A 16,124-nucleotide genomic window follows, 5' to 3' on the forward strand; every position below is an offset into this window, starting at 1 on the left:
TAATTGGTGTGAATGTGTATGGAAGGTTTCAGACAGTTTATTAATGAATTGGTGTGTCTGAGTGACTGTTGAGTGTCTGTTGTGCCCACTGATTAACTAATTTATTGTAGAATTACTCTAAACATTTGATTCCCTGGTGATTAGGTGACGAGTTTAAGTTATTCCCCTTACAGTGAATGAATTTTCGGGGCTAATTCCTCTGTTTTTAAACAACTGTATTTTGGGGTTAAAAAAAGAAAGAAACAGCAAAACAAACCTCCCCTGCTAATGGCAAAATGGCTGAGGATCGTAACAAGCTCTCCACAGAGAACTCTAAGAAATTAAAATCGAGGCACAAAGCGGCAGAAGCAGTTGGTGCAGTAGCACCTACAGCCCACTCAGGCAACATGAGGGTTAAAAAGACAAGCCGCAGCAGCACACACGGAGGCAACCACCATTGTAAACAACAAGCCGCCTCACAGTCAGCTCATGGCCCATTCGCTCTTGCACAGAGAGGCCAGTAATCGGCAGCAAAGCACTGTTAATCCTGTAAGCAATGCAGTAGCAGAGCAGCCAGGGAGGAATCATGTTGCCAAAGATAAAGACAGTAACAATGCAGTCTTACCAACATCATCATTAGTGTAGAAAGGCAGCTTATGTGGGAGAACAAAGCCAGCAGTGGATGGCAGTAAATGATGAAATGCTCTCAGAGGAGGAAAGGGCTCCAGATCCCTCAGTCCTTTTTTGCTCAGATTCAGATGAGGAGGTAGGGAAATTTATGGGATTTAATACACAGCAGCCTGAATTTGCACAGAGCAGTTGAGGCACAATGCCTTTGTGTAATACTGCCACTTCTGGTCAAAATCAGCAATAGCAGCACAGATTCTTAGTTAATACACACAAGCAGCAGCAACACCATATGGATTCTGCACAGTCCACTAATGTGGTCTTTACTGCCACCTCCTGTTCCACTCAGGAACTACAGCAGGTGGAATCTTTGAATTTAAGCCCTGCTGAATTAAATCATATTAGAAGAGCTCTGATGGATGACATTTCAGCGGAACTAGCTGCTTTTCACCAGTCTTTTCAAATTGCTCCTATGCAAGTACAACAGTTTGTACAATCATGTCATGCAACAGGGAACACTCAGTTGCAGCCCAATATGTTGCAGTGCAGTTCTCAGGTGGGGCAAGCTAGTATGCCTGATGAGGAGCAACAGGGTCTACAAAGAGCACATGTATCCTCATGATGTGGTCAGAGGTAGAGCGCGGGGGTTCACAGCACACAGACCTGACAGGTCACCTGGTGAAATGCAACAATTTGTGAATGATGATTGACTTGTTACTCTGGAGGAGGATACAGATGAATGGAGTGATGGTTCACAGGTGGTTCCACAGTGCCCATTACATGCCTCTGCTATGCAAGGCTAGGTCAGCTTTAGATTTAAATAATTCAGCTGCAGAACAGGCACCTTCTGCTTCAAGGAGAGCCACTGTACTTCCAGAAACAAAGCCTAGTGACAGGGTAGTTAAAGTGCCATCACTTCTCAAGATAATTGTGACATCTGAATGGGATTCACCAATTCAGTCTAGAAGATCAGTGGCATATGCTAATAAACTATATTTGTTAGAGTCAGAGCTCATGGAGCAGTTGAGAGTTCTAGCCATTGACGCCCCAATTTCTGCTTTAGTTTTCAGCAATTTCCTTTCAAGGAATGGGGATGCTCAGCTGAAGGATATTACAGAGCAAAAGTTAGACATGGCACTTAAGAAAGTACATGAGGACAGCACTGATTATATGTGCTTCATGTGCAGCATCTGTGTTTTCAAGGGCTGCATTACTGTGGTTAGATGATGCTTTGGACAATCCAAATCAGGATACAGAGACTCAGGAAAACCTTTGCTGCAGAAATGACAATGGATGCGACACAATTTGCAACCAGGACTATGGCAGCCAAAGTGGTGTCTAGGCATGTCTTGTGGCTTCGCCATTGGGAGGCAGATACTACTTCCCATCTAGCGCTGGCTACAGAATCATATGCAGGCAAGAAATTGTTTGGTGAGGATGTTTTGAAGGATATATTAGTAGAAAAAAAAAGAAAAGAAAAAGGAAATGCCAGTAACAACTCAAAGAATGGATGACCGGCATTCCTTTCATCACTACCAACCATACCAGTCATTTTGCCTACCTAGATTTGGAGGAAGAGGGCAAGATTACAGTTCCAACAGACCACCTTGGGCTCATTCTAGATTCCAGTCGTGCAACCAACAGCAATCAGGTGCATAAAATACAGGTTCAGCTTCCAATAGAGGTGGAAGACAACAAAGACAATTCTGACTTATTTTCTATTCCAGTGGGAGGCAGCCTACTGAGCTTTGCACAACAGTGGGAGGCTACAACATCAGCCGGCTGGGTCAGGAATGTCACGGGTATCAAACAGAGTTTCAGGCTACACCTCCAAGCAGATTTATCCCTTCTCCAATTTCCTCAGATCCAGAGAAGCGCAGACTAGTACAGGAGGCAACAGACCGTCTGCTACAGATAGCAGCCATAGAACCAGTTCAACAGGACCAGAAATTCTGTGGTGTTTATTCTCTGCTCTTTATCTTGCTGAAGAAAGAGGGTGCTTGGAGGGCTGTGCTAGACCTAAAATTCCTGAACAGATTTGTAAGATACCGAAAATTTCACATGGAAACTTTGGTTTCCACAAGGGAAGCACTTCAGCCACGAGACTTCTTAGCCTCCATAGACCTAACCAAGGTTTATCTCCATGTGCCAATCCATCCACAGCATCGCAAGTACCTCTGCTTTGCTTATGGCAATCAACACTACCAGTATAGGGCAATGCCTTTTGGTTTGGTGTCAGCTCCAAGGGTCTTCACAAAAATAATGGTGACCCTTGTGGCTTATCTTCATCAAGAAGGGGTGCATCTGTACCCATATTTAGATGACATTTTAATTCGGTCACAGTCATATCAAGTCATTCAAGTCACCCTAGCAGTTCTCAGGGATCCTGGTAAACGTAGCGAAAAGTAATTTGATTCCACAGCAACGTCTGCAGCATCTGGAAGCAATGATAGACACAGAATGGGAGAAAATATCTCTTTTGGAAGAGAGAGTGGAGAAGATAAAGCTGGCTATTCAACCATTGCTGGGGAGAACCTAAGAGGATCTAATGGTCTTAGCAAAGGTTTTGGGGATGCTAGTGTCAGCTATCCAAGTTACACCTAGAGCCAGATTTCATGTTCAGCCTCTACAGTGGACATTGTTACCTTACCAGTGGCAAACAGCACATTCCAGGCAAAGGATTGCAACGTACGCAGAGGTGTTCCTCTAAAGGACCCACCATGGGAGATTATTACAACAGATGCAAGTCTATGTGGTTGGGGCGCTCACTGCAGAGGCTACATTCAACAAGGATCGTGGTCTCAGGAAGCAAAACAAAGCATCAACTTGTTGGAACTCTGGGTGGGGCAACTGGCACTGCAGCATTTTGTGCCATTTCTCCACCTCAAGTACGTGATGTTGAGGACAGGCAACAATTCTGTGAAAGGAATCATAAGCCGTCAAGGAGGGACAAAATCATGGATGCTTCATCTGGAGGCATCAAGATTGCTGTCCTGGACAGAGAAGGCCCAGTACTCACTGACAGAATACGTAAGGGGTGTGGACAACATACAAGCAGATTGGTTAAACAGACAGGATGTGTTGCCGGGAGAGTGGCAACTTCACAAGGAAGTATTCAAACAAATCCACAAAAGGTTTGGAAGGATGGATGTGGACCTTTTTGCTTCAGATGTCAATCATCAGCTGAGAAGATACTACACTCTATACCCATTGTTGGTAGAAGATGTAGATGCCCTGAATTCTCCTTGGCCATTACATTCCCCTCCCCCATTCTCTTTGTTGGCTTGAGTGCTGAACAAAGTGAGGCTAAAGCGGGCCAATGTCATTCTAGTTGCACCAGATTGGCTGAGGGAGGCCATGGTTCTCAGAACTAATTAACCTATCTGTGGACCTCCATGGTCTCTGTCTCTTTGTCTGGATTTGTTACTACAGGGGCCCCTAAGGCACCCCGATCTGCAATGGTTGACCTTAACTGCATGGAAGTTGAGGGGAGCAAGCTGCTGAGAGCAGGGTTGCCAGTGGATGTTGTAACCACCTTATTGGCATCTTGAAGGCCTTCCACAATAAGAAATTATCAGTAAACCTGGGCTGCATTTTTGCGATGGTGCAACAACCACCACATAAGAGCACAGAAGTCTGGAATTGTGGAGTTATCCTTTTTAAATGACAGATTAAAGCATGGGTTGAAGCCCAACATCTTGTGGAGACAAGCACTGGCACTGGCAACAGTGCTTTCTAATTCTTCATCTGAGTCACAGGGTGCTCATCTGTATCTGAAACAGTTTTAAGAGGGGCTTCTCTGACTTCAGCACCTGTTCACCATCGGTTTCTTACATGGGATCTTCGCAAAGTGTTGTCAGCTCTCTAAAAGCCACCTTTTGAACCACTGAAAACTTCGACTCTGCGAATAATGTCTTTCAAGGTGCTATTCCTGGTGGCAATAACGTCAGCTAGACGGGTGTCTGAACTGGGAGCACTCTCAGTAGCAAAACATCTTTGTATTTTCCACAGCAACAGAGTCATACTCCTAACAGATTCTGCTTTCATTCCAAAAGTAAATACAGCCTTTTACTGTCAGCAGGAGTTAGTGTTGCCAACATTTTGCCCATCACCACAACATGCTCTAGAGCATGCTTGGCATTCCTTAGATGTGCGATGAGCACTTAAGGTTTACATGAATAGGACAAGATCGATAAGGCAGACAGATTCGTTGTTTGTGTCTTATCACCCAGCTACTCTGGGTAAAAAGGTGTCATCTTCTACTCTGGCAAGATGGATTAAGGGGTGTATTGCCTTATAGTTCGCTGCACATGCAACTGCCACCAGGTATTGTGCATATTCAACAAGAGCAGCAGCTACTACTGCAGCATATTCAATCAATGCACCTCTACAAGAGATTTGTCGGGCAGCCACTACCCAAATACTTTCACTAGACATTATAAGATAGACATTTATGCATCTTCAGAAGCAGCCTTTGTCCAGCAGGTGCTAAAAAATCATTGAAGAGTTATGTACCCACCCATACAATAGGTCAGCTCTAGAACTGGGATCACCTTGGGTTGTCCTGGTGCCCACTGGAGAAGGAACTGTTTTACTCACCAGAAAGGTTTCTCTGGGGGCACCAGGACACTGCCAAGGCCCACCCTGGGATGCAAAAGGGCAATAAAATTTATAAAGAAAATGGGTGGAGACTAAAGGGTCTATAAAGGGACGTAGCAGTGTGCAAATTTTTAGTTTCATGTTAATATATGGTTCACTGAATGTTGTCAGTGATTATAAGATTACTGTTATAAGATTACTGTATGTTTTAAGCTTGGCCAGACAGCGAACTAGCACTCCGTGGGAGGGGCTGTGGTGACAGTCCTTTGGAGTTTTAACTCTTTAGTGCCTCAAGCACTAGCAAAGAAAGATAGTACCCACTTGGCGGTGTCCTGGTGCCCCCAGAGAAACACCTTTCTGGTGAGTAAAACGGTTCCTTCTGACAGTTCAGTTTTCAGAAGGAACACATTTGTAATGCTACTGGTAGGGAAAAAAGGCAGACTAAAGTCTAAAGAAATTGCATGTATTCACACATCTGTGTTCACATATTTTAAACTTGGCTCACTATCTTCACTTTTCAAGTCCCTGTAAATAAATTGAATATACAACATGCTCAGTCTAGAATCACCACTGGTGGGCTGTAGTTTGCTTCTTTGGCTTCCAGCTGTGGGTCTTAGGTGGCACTACAGTTAACACTACAGTACGGATGTCATTCAAAAGGGAGCACTAAAGCTGTCAACATATGCTGTTTTTCAAACTGTTCAGTGTTGTCTGTAATGCTTCCAGTTTCTTTGTGAGCCAATTTGGAGGTGGGCTCTTTTGTAGCAGTACTTTCACATTCTCCAGTATCCCTTCAACAGCATCGACTGCTGACTTATATTGCTCCTCATCGGTGGCTGAGTAGCAAGTTTTTTTCAGGGAAGGCTATAAATTGAAAAGAGTGGTTTTATATCCTGAAGCTTCTAAGCAGAGTAATATTAACAGTGTAAAATTAACTTAGTCACTGCACAACACAGCTTGCAAGGCAGAATCTGATTTTCAAGCTTTATGATTCATAGACACTAAGGCTGCAATCCAATACACACCTGGCAGTAAGTCCCATTGAGCCCAGTGGAGCTTACTTCTGAGTAGACATGTATTGGATTGCAGCCTAAGTTTGCTAAACAGAGCTTCTTACAAACAGGACTCAAAATGGTCCAATCTGAAATTGTATGGAGACACAAAAACTAGCCCCTTAGCCTGTGACCAAAGAAAAAGATTACAGTACCAGGAGTCATCACTTCACACACCTGAGATGCATTTTTAAAAACTGCTCTCACACTGCTAGTTGTGTAGACTAGGCTCTTTATTAACACTGCAGCATTTTCTAAACAAAAAGCTTCAGCATGGGCCATACACTGACAGGACTGTAGAAGCATCTGTGGCCCCAGCCCTACAAACTCAATTTGGGGTAGAAGCTTAAAGTATTGTGGTGGAAAGTTCAATAGTCATAGAATGCATGTTAAAACCTCTTGCCCTGCATGAAAAGGCTCCTCCTAACATGCCCCTAATCACATTTATCTGGCACTCAGATCTGAGTAGACACTGTTAGAATGGTTTGCTTAGGCAGCCACTGTTAGTAAAATTTATTCAATCCCTTCTCTGTAGGTGTGTGGTGGTTGGGAAGGGGGGGCAGACAGAGTGGCCTCCCCCCCCCCAAAAAAAAGTATAATTACAACAGCCGGAAAAAGTAGGGGAAACAACTATGCCTTGAAGCTAAGAGTATATTGCAGGGCTTGGACTATCCTCACCTCCTACATTAAGAGCACAGGAGCTAACATATTCCTGTATGCCTTTCCTCACCAGTTGAGAATGATTAATCTTCCCTCTTACAGGGAGGATTTCCTTTCTTCCTTATAAGATGGAAAGAGGTATGTACTGTAAATGTTAGAAAATGAGGGCTAGTAAGACCAGTCTGCATTCCTGTCTCTGGCCACGAAAAGGTGACATAACCCACCATGGCATGTGTTCACCACCTGTGGAGAAGCAGCAATTTTCATGAGCTGTTGCAATCATGTGAATGGCTGCTATCTATACTGGTAGTTACCTAGTTCACACTATACATGTGTTGTCTGGGGCAAATAGAATTACTCAGGTCAACAACAAAAACAAAAATGTATGCATTAGCCCTAAATTTGCTGTTACAAGTTTAGTACTACCTTTAGTACTGTATGAAAATGACAATGGTCAAAATACTCATTCACAATTCTGCAACATACCTCCAAGCTTAGGCCCCTTCGTCTGTCTTCTGTGACCTCCAGCAAGTGGCATTTAAGAAGAGCATTTGCCTTTTTCATTCGTTCTACTTTTGCTTCTTTTGTCTCCTCTCCAAGGTGGGTCTGAGAGAAAAACCACAGGAGAAATAACTAAAGGTACCTAACCATGCTGTCAAATCCATAGCTGCTACTATGGTAGGAATTAGAAGAGAACTGAGCTTCTAACTGTTATATTAACCTCAGTTTGCCCTTAGAGGTTAACAGCTGTCTTGCAGAAAGATGTTATTTAAATATTTCAAATAAGTAAGTAGGAGTAAGAGTGTATCGAAACCACAAAGAAGTGATCTTGTTTATAGTGTCCTAACGTGTAAATAGATAAACAGAAGTCTGTCTTTTGGCACATGCATAAGGCATGTGGGCTGCATAACCAGAAATGCTGGGTTATGCCCCTTGGTTCTATAGAAGGCTCAGTTTAGTTGTAAACTCACTGTGACTATATTATAAATAATGTGCATACGTTGTTTAGGAAACATTAAATTTCAAAACAGAAAATTTGACAGCAGTAAATCATCAATTTTATGTAAAAAAATACCTTTGACAGGAAGCCAACAACTTTGCTTTTAATTTCTTCAGAATTAAGGCACTGGGAAAGTATGACTTCATTACTTGTCCCCTTAATACAAGAAAACATATAAATAAGGGAGGGAAGGTTCATACCCAACCCATTCCGGTTACTCGAACTGGAGCAAGAATCAAGGAATCTCTACTAAACAACTGTAAATATTCAGCACTAGTAGAACTTACAAGAAAAGAGTGTGACAAATCAGGTGCTCCTAAATCTTTAGTTTTCCTGTCTTCCTATTTCCCCATCTGTACATTTATTTTAATGTTACTATTATTTTAAAATTCATTACCTTTGCCTTTCACCATACCTAAATTCAGGGCAAAAATTAAAAATTACAACTAAAATATCAATCCAAAATAAGTAGTTGAGTAGAACTGGCAAATTTCCATATAACACACACAGCTCTTCATTGCTTTACACATCCAGAAAAACTAATCTGTAATACACCATTGTGATTTAAACTCACTTCTATTATCTAGCCAAGGATAAGCAATTTATGGGTCCTAATCTAGCTATGTACCATTGAAAGGGATAGTAACCTACAAATACTGGCTTGTTTTACTAGCCAGCCTCATCAATCCTAATTTCTTTTTCATGCAAATTGGGCGTGTAGAAGGATTTCTCATTTGCGCTGGAGCATGGAGAAATTACAAAATAGCAAAAGAGACTTGTGGATGGTATTTAATAGTACTCCTGGTCAGGGTAGACCCATTAAAATTAATGGACATGATTAATTTAAGTTCATTCATTTCAGTGGGTCTGCTCTGAATAGGACTTACTTGAATGCAAACCTTTGCTGCTTTTTGGAACAACTTCTCCAAACCCCAACAGGTTAGAGAAGCCACTGCCTCTTCCTGACACCAGGTGGCAAGGTTTTGGAAGAGGCAAAGTCTTATCTCACTGCACTGCATAGAGACGGAAAGACTTCTGCTGCTTCTAATTTCTCAAAACAAATGAGGGAGGATGTGCTACTGGTTGTCCTTTTCACCAGATGGCCAGGGCACTTTCCCCAAGGTCTCTGGGTGCCAGGACTTGTAACCAATCTTAGCTAGACTGAGAGCCCTTCGCAAATACCAAGAGTGTTAAGAATGAACTTGAAACAGCTTAATTTTAACTGGATAATGTGCATTTCCCTCCAGACCTGGAAAGCACAGATGGACTTCCTCTTACCTCTGCAAACTGTGTGAATGCCTCTATGGCATGCTGATGAATCAGCCAGTTACTGTTGGCCAGCAAAGAAGAAAACAGGCAGGACAGCTTGGACAAAACCTGTATCTAGCAAGTGAACAATGCAGGTTATAGTTCGTGTTTTAAGCCTATATATTCCCCCTTCATATATTTTCCTGAGAATCATAATTAAAAGACAGCCCAGATATATCTCCTAGAATTACAAACATAGTAACGACTGCCATGGACTTCTGAACAAAAAACAATCTTGTGGCACCTTAAAGACTGACAATTTTATTAGGCACTTCATCAGATGCCATGATACATTTGTCAGTCTTTAAGATACCACAGGACATTTGATTCTTTTTGTTAGTTTTGCTGCAACAGCCAAATATGGCTATCTCTCTGGAATTTGCTGATAAATAGGCATTTTCCCACCCTCCAAAACAAACCAACGAAAAGGTTTACAGTAAGTCCAGGTAACCTACTACCATTCAACAGAACAAAGAAAGTGTCTTTTGAAAATGGAAAGCTGCCATTAAGCTGATTAACAGGCTAAAACAAACTCAGTGGCAAGAACTCCACCAAGTCCAGGCATAATGTGAGATATTTCTATCCCTAGAGGACTATCAAGAGATCTCTGTACCATTCATTACCCATCTATACCTGCCATGTATATACTTGCCACCCTGGGCTCCTGCCAGGAGGAAGGGCAGAATATAAATCAAATAATAAATAAATAAATACAGGCTTTCTAAAAAATATCATGAATTTCAAATTCTCATGATTAGCATACTTTGGTGGCCACCAATAAAAATACTACCTCAGTTGTTCTGATACTACAGTCCTAATGTTATTATTTTCACCTGTAAATGATACATTCAGCAGTTTAATGGAAAAATGGAATACTGGTCCAGTGTATTTACCTGGAAATCTGGTGGAATAACAAGTATCCCCACTGAAGAGAGAAAATCTAAGGTTGCAATGAGAACATGATCTGGGGGATTAGGTTGAAGGAGGGAAGTTTGCAGTGTAAATATCTACAGGAAGAGGAAACAGTATATCTTAAAATTATGGCATACGCTCTTGTGCACTACAGTCCATTTCATCAGATGCATGGATTCTCAATTGCAGGTTTATTGGTGGGCTGGGTTTGTAAGCAGTGAGGTCAAAGGTAGACTTTTGAAATGGAAGAAGTACAGTGACAATTCAACTGGAGCTAGAATGTATGCAAAAGAAGCAAAGCAGCCCTTTACAATAATAGATGATAAAACAATCAACAATAATGCTGAATTAATATCTGTGGTGGGACAGGACATCTGAGAATTTTAAGTACAATCAGGAAGATTACAGAAAGAAAACAGTTCCACTGAGAAGAGATCAGTGCTGAAGGCTTATGCATTGTTTGCTTCCCCCACATTTATCAGCCTTCATCATAGTGGCATTGTATGCCCACAGATGCTAATCATGTTCAACCTTCCCAACTAGATTTTCAAACCTGCTTCAAACTCTGGCTGATAGAAATCATGGTTAGCATTGACAATGGTAATTGTCAATACAGATATAATACTGAGCCAGGATTAAAGCCAATAAGGGAGAGAAGTGGGGGAATTTAGGCCAAAGAGGGGTAGAGACCGTGCAACCCATAGCCCACACATAGAGGCATGTTGCCTGCATTGGGCCTAAGCAAGAGACATTAAGATGATGTGCCTCCAAATAGAATACATTCCCTTTGAAGACCCTTGAAATCATGTAACATAAGTGATCATCTGTGAGAGAAGGTGCAGGCTGTTGTTTTGTCAATATGCACATAAAAATCCTATGAAGTAAAGAAGGCATGAACTATAACTTTGCCTCTTGAGGGCCAGGGTTTTTAAATACCCAGAGACTAGGATCCCAACATTGTTGTACCACCATGGCTTATGCTTACCAGGATCATTCTCTGATCAAAAAACAAATACATAAACCAGCAGCAATCAGCTTTGAGAAGCATCTTACTAGACATCCATCCAAGCCTGCCCAATGCACCATTCCTTACCTGAATTAGCAACTCAGGCTCTAACATTTGGATGAAGAACTGCAGGAGTCGAAACATCAAGCAAAAGGTTTGCTGAAGGCAAGGCAGACTGGAGACCTTCATTGGACAAAAAGAACACCTTATAACCTCAAACTGGCTAACTAAACTAGTTAAAAGTTCCTGTAATGACAGAATGAATGTTTAATGATACTGCTACCTACTGCCTCTGAGACAGTAGCATGAAACGCAGGTTGAGGAAGTCTGTTTTTCATTTACCAAAATTCATCTTTCAAAATCCAAGTTAGTTTACAACCCATAGAACGTGTACTCCTCTCATAGACTGAATGCATAAAGTCAACTACAGCTAAACAGAAGCACCAATTTAGACTACCAAAACCTGCTGCCTTTTAGCGCTGACTTCCCTTGGGCACTTCTTTGCCAGAAGAGGCAAAGCACAATGAGTTGTAATTACAGGCACCAAAAGTATCACACATTATGATTAGCAAATTGAACCATACTGCATTAACAGAGCATGAATTCCCCCTGGGATAAATTTGAGAAACACTTCTTTGCTTCATGTTTCCCGGCTATGGTACAAGACAAAAATCAGGGCTTTCCTCCCCCTCTTGGCACATAACAGAACTAGTGCTATCAACAGTCAGCAGCACCTTAAATAAGGTCTTTTGTATGGCAAGAAAGATGTATAATAGGGAAAACAGCATGCTCCTGCTACTGTAATAAAATAACATCCACTATTTTTCCTCACACACGCTTTTGGAATTCTGCTTCCTTTTCCCATTAGAGTAGGAAAATTGCAGTTTTCTATTCTGACATATTATTGGCATTGTGGAGAAAGGAGGACTAAATGATTCAGCAGTTAGTGAGAAATGAGAGAATTTCCTCACCTGTGTGGCATGTAAAACTATCAAGAACTGATCAACAGTTCCAACAAGTGCTGTTCGCTGTCCCAACTCTAGTGTCTCGCCAGCAGTTTGGCACAAGGATAACAAGGCAGAGAGAGCAGTATTCTAGAAAAGAAAGAAGAGCTGAGAGATGCTAGGAACACTTCTTGAGCTGAACTCCAAGAGCCCAAAAGCACCCCTGAACAATTTCAGTGTCAAATTGAAAATTGAGAAAAAGAAAGAGCTGTTTCTGTCAGTGGGATGGAGTTCTTTAACTAGGTCTTCCCTGATGGAAAAGGTCATGGAAGAGTTAATTCAGATACAATGGAGGTTGAGAAATATGTATGTGTTTTTGTGCAGACTCAGGAGGCATATTATTTATTGCCAGTGGACTGGAATTGGCTAATAAACCCCTTCATTGAGACTGTGGGTGCATGTTGTCTTTGAGATGTAAGTCTGTTGAGGAGCAGGGCATTAGGATAAATGAAGAAGAGAGGTCACAAATGTTTGAACAAAGAATTAAAGCATTAATACTGTAGGTTGAAATTTATAGTGAGCCATATATTGCACATGTTTCTCAACTTGGGCGTTAAATAGTTTAAAGGGGAGCTACAGGTTTATTTCATTCTCAAACTAGAAGGCCAGATCTTTGCAGCTTGAGGCACTTCCAAGGAAATCAAATTACTGAGCTGGACAAACCATAATTTTTACAAATACCAGTCAAAAGGCCACACAAATACCTTTTGTCCAAGAAATGTTAATCAGACAAGACCGCTGCTAAAACTGGCACAAAATGTTATACACCAAACATCTCTTTCTAAAACCACATTATTAGCACAAACATGCAAAAAGCTGGGCTAACTCATGGGGATTGCCATAACAAAGACTTAACAGAATGAAAGAGGACAAGAAAACCCTCATCAGAATTTGTCATCTGCCAGTAACTCATTCAGTCAAGCTGTTCCTCACCATCTGTGGAAGTTCCTCCAGCGACCTTTTGCTGTTCAGCCACTCTTGACATTGTGTAAATCCTGCCACAAAAAGCTCATGAGCAACTTGCTGCCTAAGATGAGGTATCAAGGCCTGAAGAGAAAGATGCTGCCACAATAGCAAGTTCTCTGTTTCTTTGGGAGGAAATTGTTGGGTAAACCTGACCTGCAAGGAAGTGAGGACAACATTAGAAAGAGCATGAGAGAGCTCAACAAATGTGGAAAAATAAAATAAACAGAACTTCCTTCCTGTTCAGTGGTACCGTAAGCAGTCAGGGTGGAGGAAGTTCTATTTCCCTCTCAAATCAGAAGCCATGGCCAAGATTTTGAAACCATCTGAGCACCTTCTCCACTCCTTAACCCAGAATATTGCTTCAGTCCCTCTTCCCAACCCGAACAACCATAAAATATGTCTACATTTTAACAATAGAAGAGATGGGTGCACAACTCCAGTTAGTAGTAAAGGACATTGCCAAGAAACTCAACTGCAAAGAACCTCCACACAGTAATTCCTTGGAGCCAAATTCAAATATGGCTCTCATGTAGACGCAGCCAAAATGCTTTTCCAGGGCACCAGTGCCATGCTCTGACTGTTAATGTTTGTAAGCCATTTGCAACATGGAAAGACTTTCAATGCCTGTGCTGCACATTCATTGCAAAGGCTGGTTTGGTGACTTTCCAAATGATAAGCCTAATTTAATTACACAAAATTTATGGAAGCCACTGTAAACAAACAAAACAAAACCTTTTTAGCATCTACCTAGGGCGGGTGCAATATTTGAATTAGCCCTGAAAATTTATTCCAGATGTAAAGAAGCAGGTTGGAACATATGACTCTTCTCTCACTAAAAAAAAAAACCACCCTTACTAGGTGTTGGACTAACACTTGGGAGACCAGCGTTACTGAGTGAACTTAGCAAATCACTATCTCTCAGCATAAACCTACCTCATTATTCACTAACAGGCAAAAACCCTTGCAGTTTAAGAACATATCTATAGCCCACAGATATTTCTATCAAACTTTAAAAAGCAGGAAAATTGGGCAGCTATAGTGAATGCACCAGGGAAACAGGAGACCTGACCTCCTCTCTGAGATATTGTACTGCCCTACAAATTTGTCAAAATGCAAACATACCGTATATTCTGGCGTATAAGACGACTGGGCGTATAAGACGACCCCCAACTTTTGAGAAGATTTTCCTGGGTTAAAAAGTCATCTTATACGCCGGAATAACAGCCCCCCAACCACAGCCACAACTCTTCAACCCGCTTGCCCCCATAGCAACCTGCCCCCAGCCGCAAGAAAGACCCTGATCCCCGTTTAAAAAGCCAGCGTCCCTCTCCCCTTTCTTCCCTGCGTGGCCAGCGCCCCCTCGCCCCATAGCCCGCACCGACCTTTGCCCACCAAGAAGTGGATGTCGCTGAGCACCTCGTTCTTGAAGAGGAAGGCGAAGCGCTCCTGCACCGTCGGCTTCGTCGCCTGCCAGTTGTAGGCCAGCTCCCGCGGCGCCAGCAGGCCGGAGGCAGCGGCGGCGGTGGAGGGCGCCGAGGAGGAGGCCGCAGGGGCAGCTGTCGGCAGCGGGTTCCCGCCTCCACCGCCTCCCGCTGCTGCTGCCGCCGCCCGGTGGTTGTGCGTCAGCGGAGGCGCCGGCGCGGCCTGCGGCGGCGAGAACAACGAAAGCGGCCCGCCGTTGGCCGCCCGAGGAGGAGCAGCCACCGCCGCCGCGGCCCCGTCGCTCGCCTGAGCAGCCGCGGGCGGAGGAGCAGCAGCGGCGGCGGGAGGCGGCGCAGGCGAGGCCGCCACGGAGGAGAAGGACGCGGGGAGGCTGCTGCTGCTGCTCCCCGCCCCGGCCGCCATTTTGCGGCGGAGGAGGCCATGCAGGAGATGGCGGGGACGGAGGAGCAATGGGGATTCCCCTCAGGGGAGGGGACGCCGGGCCAGGCTGCAAGCAGGAGAAATACGGTACTATATTCCGGCGTATAAGACGACCCCCGGCGTATAAGACGACCCCCAACTTTTGTGAAGATTTTCCTGGGTTAAAAAGTCGTCTTATACGCCGGAATATGCGGTAATTTGGGTTGGTCTTTCACAGTCCAGTCTACTTCCTTGGAAGAATATTTGGAAGAATTTGGTAACAAGTGCTTCTGAGCACATGGTGAGTGGTGGCAACACCTGCAGTCAGCCCAAATAGCAGAAAGAAATGTGTTGTGCTGATCTTGTTTTAGCACGGAGGAAACAACAATATTAAGACAGTTGATATAGTCCATATAGTCACTTTAAATAAATTTGATTTACTTTGCAATTTTAGTGAAGTTTTCTAAAGTAAATTATTTTCTTTTGCTTCTGTTTCTTCAAATGTAAAATACAGCAAAACTACATAATTTACACAAAAAACCCTCCAAAAACAATTGTGGAATAATGGCACTGACTATTCTGCAGAATAGTCTCCATTGGACATGAGGAGTGTCTCACTTTGCACAAGATAAAACAGTGGGAGGTGAAATATATTCTTCCAAATTTCTATATTTTAATTGACCATGCCCACCCTTCCTTAAGTGGAGTGATTTAAGCATAGCAGGCTGAACACAAGCATCTTGGGCACGCCAAGCATATTTTTTCCAACAGCTAGATTCATTGCTTTAGTAACATATTGTAATCAGTTTGATTTTACATCAAAACTGCAGTTTCAGATTCAACTATTAATGCACCCAAAATAGAAACAGAATATAACCTCCAGAATGAAAGACAAAAGGCTGTCTTCACTATCATATGATATTGACCACTAAAAAGGCTTTGAAATTAATAAAAATAAATTTGACACAAATTTCTAGGATAAATAATGAGAGCAATAGAATTTTCTAGGTTAGATTATCTGTAGAAATAGAAATAGTAACACAGGAAAGAAGCAAAATAAGAAAAACACCAACAAACATACAAAAACTGTAATTCTCCATCTTGGGAAATGCAGGTCTGACTGCAGGTGTTGCCTCCACTCACCACATGCTCGGAGGTACATGTTACCA

The 16,124-nt window shown here is 42.7% G+C and overlaps 1 protein-coding gene across 4 annotated transcripts in view; it reads right to left on the bottom strand.

Moving 5' to 3' along the window:
- Positions 1-4,661: 4,661 nt before the first annotated feature.
- Positions 4,662-16,124, bottom strand: part of FIRRM (FIGNL1 interacting regulator of recombination and mitosis) — a 102,671-nt gene continuing 91,208 nt past the window's right edge. For all 4 annotated transcript variants that reach the window (XM_061585374.1, XM_061585365.1, XM_061585355.1 and 1 more), the window contains 8 exons: positions 13,081-13,266; positions 12,115-12,237; positions 11,231-11,326; positions 10,119-10,232; positions 9,196-9,300; positions 7,993-8,073; positions 7,404-7,523; positions 4,662-6,069 (listed from right to left, as the gene is read on the bottom strand). In XM_061585374.1, the coding sequence (XP_061441358.1) occupies positions 5,881-6,069; positions 7,404-7,523; positions 7,993-8,073; positions 9,196-9,300; positions 10,119-10,232; positions 11,231-11,326; positions 12,115-12,237; positions 13,081-13,266 (1,014 nt within the window). In that variant the 3' untranslated portion in view covers positions 4,662-5,880. The remainder of the gene's footprint in view (positions 6,070-7,403; positions 7,524-7,992; positions 8,074-9,195; positions 9,301-10,118; positions 10,233-11,230; positions 11,327-12,114; positions 12,238-13,080; positions 13,267-16,124) is intronic.

This window comes from Rhineura floridana, chromosome 1 (genome assembly GCF_030035675.1).
Source record: "Rhineura floridana isolate rRhiFlo1 chromosome 1, rRhiFlo1.hap2, whole genome shotgun sequence".
In the NCBI taxonomy this organism is placed as follows: domain Eukaryota; kingdom Metazoa; phylum Chordata; class Lepidosauria; order Squamata; family Rhineuridae; genus Rhineura; species Rhineura floridana.